General features: G+C 39.8%; 2 protein-coding genes across 2 annotated transcripts in view; one reads left to right on the forward strand and one right to left on the reverse strand.

Moving 5' to 3' along the window:
• LOC139635898 (uncharacterized) overlaps positions 1–6,998 on the forward strand; it is a 33,143-nt gene extending 26,145 nt beyond the window's left edge. Inside the window, exons 53-65 of the mRNA XM_071503451.1 lie at positions 7–136; positions 759–844; positions 930–1,059; positions 2,392–2,582; positions 2,705–2,795; positions 2,926–3,043; positions 3,131–3,321; positions 3,939–4,100; positions 4,189–4,325; positions 5,230–5,369; positions 5,461–5,555; positions 5,857–6,154; positions 6,390–6,998. Coding sequence (XP_071359552.1) covers positions 7–136; positions 759–844; positions 930–1,059; positions 2,392–2,582; positions 2,705–2,795; positions 2,926–3,043; positions 3,131–3,321; positions 3,939–4,100; positions 4,189–4,325; positions 5,230–5,369; positions 5,461–5,555; positions 5,857–6,154; positions 6,390–6,478 — 1,858 coding nt within the window. The 3' untranslated portion in view covers positions 6,479–6,998. The remainder of the gene's footprint in view (positions 1–6; positions 137–758; positions 845–929; positions 1,060–2,391; positions 2,583–2,704; positions 2,796–2,925; positions 3,044–3,130; positions 3,322–3,938; positions 4,101–4,188; positions 4,326–5,229; positions 5,370–5,460; positions 5,556–5,856; positions 6,155–6,389) is intronic.
• A 201-nt stretch (positions 6,999–7,199) lies between these two features.
• LOC139636084 (lipopolysaccharide-induced tumor necrosis factor-alpha factor homolog) lies at positions 7,200–9,465 on the reverse strand. The gene is made up of 4 exons (XM_071503770.1): positions 9,001–9,465; positions 8,431–8,460; positions 8,186–8,318; positions 7,200–7,716 (listed from the first exon to the last, which is right to left on the reverse strand). Exons 2-4 carry the CDS (start codon positions 8,453–8,455, stop codon positions 7,608–7,610), a joined length of 267 nt encoding a protein of 88 aa, XP_071359871.1. The 5' UTR covers positions 8,456–8,460; positions 9,001–9,465; the 3' UTR covers positions 7,200–7,607.
• Positions 9,466–10,439: the final 974 nt, after the last annotated feature.

Here is a 10,439-nt window from a genome sequence, read left to right on the forward strand (position 1 = left end):
TTGTAGTTTGTCGTCCTCTGTGCTACAAGGGTTCACCTGCACCGGAGTGAGGACTATTCAAGTAGTGCAGGTCAAGAGGCTGATCAAAGCCTGTCGGAGGAAAGGCAGGGCCAGGGTCAAACTGGTGGAGACTCAGGTGAGAGAGACTGGGAGAAGGTGTGTGTGTGTGTGTGTGTGTGTGTTTGTGGTCCAGGTATCACTCATGTTCTGGGAACCAAAATCTGTCACATTATGGGGATACTTCTTCCTTATGGGGACAAAAAGAAAATCCTCATAGTGTTAATCATTAGATTTTTAGATGATGACATTAAGGTTAGGTTTCAGAGGACTACAAATACCAATAGCCATTTGAAAGGCTCTGGCTCATGTTATCTTCTAAATGTAAACTCTGCCATATAGGTCAAAGGAAGAAAGAGAGTGAACAGACAAACTCAAAATAATAAAAAAAATAAATAAATTAGAAAAAAAAAAAAAAGAATATCTGCATATTTAAGTTACAACCAGGCTAAATTTGACTGAAATATGAAACAACATATAAAACAATAACATACATGTATATCTTTGTTTCAAATGCACTTCAAAGACTACATGTGAAGCCTGGACCTCACTGACACTCTTAATATTTTCATTAAAGTGCTTTTGAAACAAGAGAGGTTGTGTAACTTTAAAGTTTCTCTTCTGAATCTTTTCACCTACAAATCACTTCCTGTAGCCACAGTAAAGCAGAGATTCTGACTTCCTGCTGATCTCTCCCACAGCTGACCTGCATGTACAACTACATTAAAGACGACTCAGATGCCACCACCTTCGACCTGTATCCTCCTGACATGCTGCTGTACTATAGGTGAGTTCAGATGTATTTGTGTTGGACTGAAGGTTTTGTCACGGTGACGTTTTGCGTGACTGACTCTTTCTCTGTCTCTATGCAGTTACTCTCTGGTGCCACAGGCCAGCTGCAGGTCATACTTCGAACAGCTGGCAGATGCAGACTTCTCTGTCTTCTCTTCCACCCTCAGCTACAAACGTACTGCTCTGTTTGACAATGCCAGGAGCTGCCTGGTGAGTCCCCGAACAACAAACACTACATTACATCGCTTCTTCACTTTTATACTAAAGTAGCCTATTAAACTAAATTCATACTGGTTTTCTCAGAAATATTATTGAAGTCACTCAAGCAGTTTCCTTAAGGGAGATGAAAGTTACTCCAGGACTGAATAAGTCTAAACTAAATCTCAAACGGGGTAAATTACTTTTGATTATTGTTGTCTGACAGTGGGAACCTGCTGATTTTATTTTTTGAAAACCAAAGACCACCAAGCCGCCTGCCAATCACACAGTAGCCACGCCCTAATGCATCGCTCCCTGCTTTATCATCTATTTTCCTCTAAATGGGACCAGAATTTAAAAAATGAACATCATGTTGTATTGAAGAAGACTTGAAACTAGAGATTGAGATCATAAACTTGTTAGGAAAATGTTAACTGAGATAATAAATCAAGTGAGAAGTAGAGACATTTTCCCATAGACTTCAATACAATCAGACTCCTTTTCGCATCCAGTGGAGTCGCCCCCTGATGCTCATTAGATACAATGCAGGTTTAAGGCACTTCTGCGTTGGCTTCATTTTTCAGACCCAGAGTCTACGTCCATTTTTATATACAGTCCATGGTTTTTACTCCTCGTGTTTATTTAACATATGAAGCTGAAATTAATCTGAAGTTCTGACTTCAAGATGAGCTTCAGAGGGTAAGATTTCTAGTTCGTATTCTATTACTCCATGGTCAACTTATACCTTGACTATAAAACTAGCACATAAACTACTATTGTTAATAATGTTATTCCTAATTGTAGATTAACTATATTTTACAAATACCAACCACCCACATAAATAGGGTTCTCATATGTCCTGGAAAACCTGGAAAACATCATGGAAAACACATGGAACATGAGAGAGAAAGAAAAAGTAAAATGTCCTGGAATTTTTTTTCAACATTCTCCTGTTCTCAGGCAAAGTAATGTTCAGGATCATGCTGATGTTCAAATGGTAGGTTAGTTTATGGACTACAGTATTCTCAGTAGGCTGCTATTGGTTTTGTTTGGCAATGCTGTGAACGCACCCTGAAATCACATCACATGCTGCAAATTGGATGATTTACAAATGAAGTGGTCGAGACTCTGAGGAATCATGGCTCATTCAATCATTAATCGGACTACCACAGATAGGAACATATTGGTGTATGGCATGATTCCTGACTATCACATGAGCTAGATCATCACTGAAAATGTCCTGGAAAAGTCCTGGAAAATGAGAGGGAGTGAAAACCCTGATAAAGGATTATTGCAGAAAGTAGCAACACTGTAATCCTGTTCTTTCTCGTTTTGTTTTCTAAGGGTATAACAAGCACAAGTTTGACTAAAGATAACATAATGGTGTTGGGAAACATGTGTTGCACTCTGGATGGATCCTACATCGAGAACTCTGACCCGTCCATTTTGGAAAAACTCCAAAACTGCCCAGACCTCACTGGCGCTCAAGCTGCTGCTGTTCAAACTCTCCTGCTGAGCGGGAAAACACAGTTCGGGTATGTCAGCAGCAGCGACACAGCACTCGATTTTCAGTTTGTAAAAGATCATAAAACGGCAACCTTTGAGGCCTGTCTTCTCCTGTTTCTTTGCAAAACACTGTTTGTTTTTCGATAACCAGAGATCCATCAACATGGAATCAACAGACTCTTGAGAACCTCGGGATGTTACCGCTGTATTTAACCTCAACTTTCTATGAGAACTTTGACAAAGTGAGTATCACATGAACACACCAATGTCTTCATTTGGTGGATGAGGTGATCGTATCTGTTTAGTGTTGGATTGATGTTGGTGGTGTTTGGTCTTTGAAACATCATGCATCTGTTTTGTTCTTGTGAGCAGAAAACGAAGCGCAGGTTCTTGAGATTCTTCCGGAGGAGCGGGGTGAGCAGACAGAAGATGAGGAGGATGAAGAGAGAAATAAGGCTGTCCCTGAGGAAGAAGTCAAAGCGATCTACAGGTCAGCCTCTCGCTCATCTTCTCTCTCCTCCAACTTTTTCACCAGGAGTTTGTTATTTTAACTATTTTTTTCTCTCCTGTGTTTTAGTCAATGAGTGCACTGTAGGAATGATCACCCAGGTGACCATCAGCGACGAGACGTTCCCCTTCGACTACGACGACATAAACCAGTTCAACTGCTGTCTCAGTGCCGCCACTGTGGTGGACAACCTGGACGCCATCACTGACAAGGTGGACCAGGAGGAATACCTGGAGATCGTTCTCAGGAAGCTCCAGGAGGTAGGTGACGGGAGCCTGTGAGGGTGTGGTGGGTTTGCAAATGCCTCTTTAAAGAGGTGAGAGTTAAATAGGTTAAAGAGGTAAAAGTGGTGCTGGTTAAATCAAGTTATTAAAGCAGCAAAACACCAAATATTGACCCGAGGAATTCAGATAAAAATAATAATCAAAATCAACAAATCCAGCAGAGTGCGAGCAGTCATGTCTTCATGCTGACTCACCGATCACAATACAGTGGCCCTGAGAGCTCAACGCACAACTTTCTACCCGATTGATTTTCTAAGGTGTTTTGATGAATTAATTAATAAAAAAAAAAAACATTAATAAATAATATTTTGCCCAGATAACAACCAACAAAAAGCTGAAGAAAAAGATAGATCTTACGACTGGTTTCAAAGACATTAGAGGAGGAGAAGATCTAATAAAACTGTCACCGTTTAGGGAAAATAATGAAACTTTGAAGTGGGAGAGTGAAATGAGCAGCTGTGTTTAAGAAAATATCTGCAGGGAAAACACTCTGTCGTTCACTGACTTTTTGTGTCTTAAAACTCCACGGGGAACGTTTGGCAGATGACCTGTTTCTCTGCCAGGCGATAACGTCTTCTCTCTGATTCTCTCAGGCGTACGCTGCCAATTCTACCATCCCAGAGGATCAGGTTCAGCTCTTGGGCCCGGCGTCTCGGCTGGCCACTATTGATGACATCAACAAGTGGAGCATCACTCAGATCGACACACTCTCTGCTCTGATGGACTCGACCAACGGGGAGTGGGACCCGAGCCTGGTGAGCAAACAAGTCACCAAGTAAAGTGTGCTGCACGTGTGTGTATGTGCCCGTGTGTTCTCATGCATGCACGTTCCCTCTCGTCCAGGCTAAGGCCATCATCTCCAAGTATCTGAGCAAGGCGGGGAATAAGCTCGGCAGCGCAGAGCTGAACACCATCGGAGGAGCCAACCTGTGCTCCCTGGATGTCGACGTTCTAAAGAACATTTCCCAACAAAGCCTCAAGTAAGAAGTCAGGGTCATGTGAGAGTTTGAAGGATTGTTACTGCAGTATATTGGTGTTAAATCCAACAATGTCTACCATTGTTACTTTTAAAACCATTGCTGTGTCTCAAATCGGAAACTTCAGTCAGTACACTGCACTGCACTGTGTACACAACATACTCACTGGTGCAGTGCGTCACGTTCAGCAGGGTAGTGTCGTCCCAGATCAAACCAGAAATGATCACAACACGTGATGTGATTATCGCCCGGCTGTCGCCTGTTTTGCTCACTTGACTTAAAATGAAGGTTTTACTTTCCTGTGTGAACGACGATCGACATGGAAATTAGGCCGCTATCAGCATTGACAACGTGCTCTCGTTCCTCAATTGCCGTTTTGACAAATTTGATAATACAGTGGTCTCTCTCCTTCCACTACGTAGCCAAGATAGAGACCATAGAGAGAAGTATCCATTGAGTGTAATCCAGTTTTACACTCAATTTTGGAAGTATTTGATTTGAGACACAGCATGAGTTCACACTTCAGGGATCTTCAACTGAAAAAAGAAACAAATCACTGAAACTGTATAAATGCTTATTCCCCCGTCGTTTATTCTGATCATAGCACCACATGTTTTGATTATCAACAATTTCAAAATCTTGTAAAATTAACTCTATTTTTTTTTTTTAGACAAATAGAAATAGTTATTCAGTATCAGAAAGGACACAGTTACCTCCCACACGAGAGATCTTCTCATACAACAGAAAAGAGTTCATTCAAGCTCTTATTAGGTTCAGCCCCTCGTGGGTCGTCCTCAGGCAGACAAACTGCAATAAGGATGATGTAGCACATATGAATGCTGTTAAATCATTATGACTTCTCGTCTCTAACCCTGTGTGTGTGTGTGTGTGTGTGTGTGTCTTGCAGAGACGCCGCTGCGCTCACTGTGTCCAACTGCAGCACAGAGAAAAAGAAAGAACTGTTCACCATCGCCAGGCAAGCATTTGTAGCAGACACCCGCTCAACTGTCCCTGTGTCCTCCTACCAGCTCATACAACCTTTTGTCGGTAGGTATACACACACACAAACACACACACACACAGAAAAACTTCTTTTGAACACAGTGAACTCACTGTTCATTTCTTACCCGGCCTGCAGGGGGAGCAAATTCACAATTTCTCCAAAGTTTGGCAGCCTCAGACGTCAACATGGACTTGGCTACATTCACCAGCCTGGACGAGAACGTTGTACTGGTCAGTAGTGTGTGTGTGTGTGTGTGTGTGTGTGTGTGTGTGTGTATTAACAGTGTTGTGAGTCTGTGGGAGACAGATGTATTTGTTATGTGGTTTTTAGGTGGGGCAGTGAGGCCAAAGAAAAAGAGTGAAGTCCTTGTACTGTGGAACAGTTATTACCAGTCACTGTGTGCTGGAACCTGCACACTTAGTTACACCTCTGTCCGACATAGCTGGTATTAATAACTTTTTATGCTCTGCCGTATTAAAAAATAAGCTTGTGTGGCACAAGTTTAACATGTCCCTGCTCTTCTCTGTCCAGAACCTGACTGTTCCTGAAGTTAAAAATCTTCTCGGCACCAACCTGCCAGATTTGAAGTCCTATGAAAACCAAACGCTGGTGAGCAGCTGGATCAGCAGGCAGTTCCAGTCAGAGCTTGAAGCGCTGGGATTGGGGCTTGTGGGAGGTAAAGCTGACCCTGCATCCACCACCAACGCTCCCACTGCCAGCACCACCACAGGCAGCTCATCATCATCATCATCATCATCATCATCATCACCATCATCCTCCTCCTCAACGACTACTGCTGGGTCCACTGCAAGCTCCTCTACCACCACAGGTGAGTATTGAAAAATTAGCATGAGGTAAAAACATTTTCTAGGACGCAGTTCACTGTTAGCCAAACCCCTCTCTAATTTTTTTAATCATTTTGTTTTGTTCTGTTTTTTTTATCTGGGAAAAAATTTTAAAGTTTTGTTTTTTTCTTATCTGTAAAAATAACCCCCAAGAGGCAAGTGAAAAAATGATTTTTTTTTCAGTGGGATCACTTTTCAATTTTTTTTCCTTTCTTTTAGGTGATGGTGTCCGCATCCGAGCAGACGCTGGACTCTCGCTCCTTGTTCTCCTCGTGCTCTTCGTCACTTCTCAGCACATCGTAGTGTGAAGAAACACACGGCTGATCGTTGAAATTCACCATCCAGAATCGTTGAGTGGAAATGATGAAATGTTTTACTTTTTGTTTATCTCTAATAGAAGGAAATAATGTCAAAGAGATAATACAGACAGCCAGGATTACCTCAAACCATAAGTGACATAAACTGGCTCCATATGACATTGCATAGCTTAATATGAATAAAATATTTTATTGTGCAATAACAAAATAATAGATGTAAATAATGCATTCTTTCTTTAGTTCTTCAGTTGTAAGAACAGATACTCTGAAACCTTTGCTTTATTCATATTTTTGTCTTTTTACCTGAAGCTTCAGTTGTTCAATTGTTGAAAAGAAGGTTAAACAGAAAAATGAAGGTGACAGTTTTTCTGCTGTATTTGTCTCACTGTAACCCGGTGTATCCATTCTGACACAGCACTTTGTTTAGACAGGCTCACCTTGAAAATGAACGGTTTGCCTGGAGATTTACGAGATTATTGATAATAAATACACATTGTTTATCTTTGCATAATCATCAAAGCTCATCATTTGCTTAGTCACAGTTTATTATTGTCAAGGATGAAAAAGGAATAAGTTGTGAGGGGGTCAAATCACTTCATCTGCACCAACACTAAGAACAAATTTAGTTATAAAATTGTCATGAGATCTCCAGTCTAACACTGCAAAAGTTTTAAGGCAGCAAGTAACAACTGAATAAGCATGAGTCCACATATAAGAGTGTCAGTGGAAACCTTTATTACTGTCAGATTGTCTGTAATTACATTTTCTGAGTTCAACACTGGTTCATTCATGAGGAAACTGCCGCTGGTGAATGTGCTCGAAAGTTTAACCCTAAGTAGGGAACCATATCAGTTAGATGTGCAACTATTCCTTTACCACTAGTGGTTAATATTTTTGTCTATAAAACAACAGAACATGGTGAAAAATGCCCCATTCAGTTAACGATCATCTACTACAAAGAAAACACATTTAAGAAGAAAAAAAAACAGCAAATGTTTGTTTTTTATGCTTAAAAAATTACTAAAACAATTGTTTGATTATCACAATAGTTGCTGGTTAATTTGCTGTTGATTGACTAATCAATTAATCAACTATTCGTTGCAGCTCATAACTATATCGGTTATAAGCGTTTATACACGCCAAGAACAGTCTTGCAGGTAGGACAGGTGTGCTTGGCATCTCTCAGCCGGTCCACGCAGAACGGGATGAGACAGCATCCTAAAACAAAGCTGGAGAGGACAATTTCCAATATTATTCTATCTCATCACTTATCTGATGATTCTGAAAAATAAAAAATAGGTTTTCATATATTTCACAAGTCAATTTCATAGTAGTTTGACATTTTGGGAAAATAGATATTTATCAGGAGCTTGAGCAAAGAGAATCAGCTAGTTTTTCATTTGTTTATTCCAAACACAAAAGGTAAGCAAAAACTGTAATCTGTTCACTTCTCATCCGTCACTATGGAAAGAAAGTGTATTAAACATGAAACTATTTCTTTATGTAACGCTCCATACTGAGGACCACCTCAGGCTGTGGCCCCATGCTAAGGCTCAAGGATCAGCACATTTTGTCTGTTTAATTTAGTCTCGTTTTCAGCCACCCAACGTTTTTTTTTTTTGCCTTGACAGCCTCATGGGTCCACATAGACATGTTGTTTTTATGAACAGTACAACAGAGTGAATGACACCACCGTACCCACAGAAGAAGAGGCCTCCACAGAAAAGGTAGGTGAGCAATCCAGCGTTGTAGTCCACCTTGGTGAGGACTGTCTGATGGCACTTAGGACAGACAATCTGGACCGGACTGTCTCCCAACGGACCGATTGTCGCTAAACGAAACAAGGATGGAGAGGTGAGGACGACCACATAGTTTTGAATATTAATTTTAATTTGATTAATTTCTTATTTAGAGCTCTGCTCATATGAGGAGTATAGACTCACCAACAGGCACTTGTGCATTTTCCATTGCCCCTGTATACAATTCATATAAAATGTGAAAGTAAATACAGGCTACAAAGATTTGCATACTACTGACAAATGCATATTTCATGATACGCAAATATAAAAAAAACAGATGTGTGTGATGAGTTAAAATAAATCATAGGGATCACAGATGCAGCTTATCATCCACTGCCTCTAACTGAACATAATAATTTAATACTTAAAAAAATGATCTTACATTTGAACTGAAAAATGAATATGTATAAATAGAATAAATTATATGCATAGAATATATACTGTATATTTGTAAAATGTTTTGACGTTTGTTAGAGGATCACCATAATGTATTTATAAATTGTCATATAAATATACGTCTTGTTTATCTTTGTGTCGTGAGCTTTACAGATGTACAGTATATTGGGATTCAGCATCATCGCTTGGTAATGCAAACAAGATGACAATGAAAGAAGGACAACAATCTATCAAATACCCACTAAAATCCTACAAATACTGACATAACAAGTTAAACAAATCAACTGTAACTTATTTAAATTCAGGCAGAGTACTTACAGTTTATGTAGAAGAGAGTGAGACAGCAGATCGGACAGTTTTCCCACAGTGTGAGCGACACCTTCTCTGCTAACCTTGTGTACTTCCACAGAAGTCATATGATCATCTTGGATCGTCTGACCCAACCCAATCCCAAACCGAAGATGTGGGGCTATTTTAGATTTCCAGTTTTCCAGATCAGTGCATGAGAGTGATTTTCAACCGTGGATTGTCTCCTAAACACATTCCAACCTTTAAAATGTTCTGTTTTTTTTCATACTTATAATTTGGGTTCACATTTGATGATTTGAACTCTCTTGTCTCTTTTTAACCAACTTTTTCTTTTTTGCTTTACTTTAATGTTGAATGCATACATGTAGATTTACATAAATGCAGTGAAAGTAAAACTTTAACATACATGAATAAACATAATCAACACGAGTTTTAAATGAATGTCAACTGGTCTTAAGAGCAGTTTTGTTTGATAGAACTGAGGAAACGTCTTTGAATGTGAATGTATTATTACCCTCATTACCCTGTTGTCAAATGAAATCATACTGTTGTGTTTGTCTCAGTCCAAGGCAGCTAACAATAAAAATCACTGCTTTCAAACACAACTGAGGAACAGGGACAAACAGTGAGTCCAGTTTTTTAGTATTTCTAAGAACTGGAGATAAAATATGAAAATATCTGCTACATTGCATAACAGAAGACATCTCTGTGGCTGAGAGGTTTGCAGTGCATGAAACTAACTGAAGACAACCTTTCACTGAGAGTGAAATTAACAGCACATGCTCCTGCCGCTGCAAATTAAATCTGGCATTCACATCTCTGCTGGACACAGCCGTACTGGAGTCATGGTCACACAGTGCCAATCTGTTGTCACTCTACATAACCAAAAGGATAAAACTGCATTCATGTTTTTGGACCCTGTGGGCCACCATCAAAACAGTTACAGCTCATTTTAGCTCTTTTTTATTTATTTATTTATTTATTTTATGGTCACCAGATTAACTGTGTTATTCATTGTCGCACCCTTATCAACCTTCTCCAATCACAGTAGCTTTTCTAAAGGTCCCATATTGTATAAAGTTTTATTCTTTGATTAAAAAGCATTATATTAATATTAATATTATATATTAATACTGTGAAAGTATCAAAGCCTCAGTCCACAGAGAAATGCACATAGCCTGTATTCAGAAACTGAGCCTTAAAACAAGCTGTCAGGATTTCTGAAACTTTGTGATGTCACAACAAAGTTAAGGGCTATTCCCCAAGCCCATCCAAACCAAACCCACTTTTCAATCTTGCAGGATTTGATTCACCTGAAATCTGCTATATTTTTGCTCAGAAAACAGTCTCCCAATCAGACGAGAGGCTCAGAGCCTCTCTTCTGATTGGTTGACTGATCTGTTGTTGCTAGAGCTCCAGAGTGAAGCCTGAGAGAGGAGATGTAAAAC

This window comes from Trachinotus anak, unplaced genomic scaffold (assembly GCF_046630095.1).
Source record: "Trachinotus anak isolate AG129_WGS33_773 ecotype Australia unplaced genomic scaffold, CSIRO_AGI_Tana_v1 ptg000019l, whole genome shotgun sequence".
NCBI lineage: Eukaryota > Metazoa > Chordata > Actinopteri > Carangiformes > Carangidae > Trachinotus > Trachinotus anak.

Bases quoted from the DNA above. Each gene is read 5' to 3' on its own strand.
- LOC139636084 (XM_071503770.1), bottom strand. From the start codon at position 8,455: ATGGAAAATGCACAAGTGCCTGTTG. The intron at 8,319-8,430 runs GTGAGTCTATAC...TGTTTCGTTTAG, and splicing joins AAATGCACAAGTGCCTGTTG to CGACAATCGGTCCGTTGGGA. The intron at 7,717-8,185 runs GTACGGTGGTGT...TGTCCTCTCCAG, and splicing joins GGAGGCCTCTTCTTCTGTGG to CTTTGTTTTAGGATGCTGTC.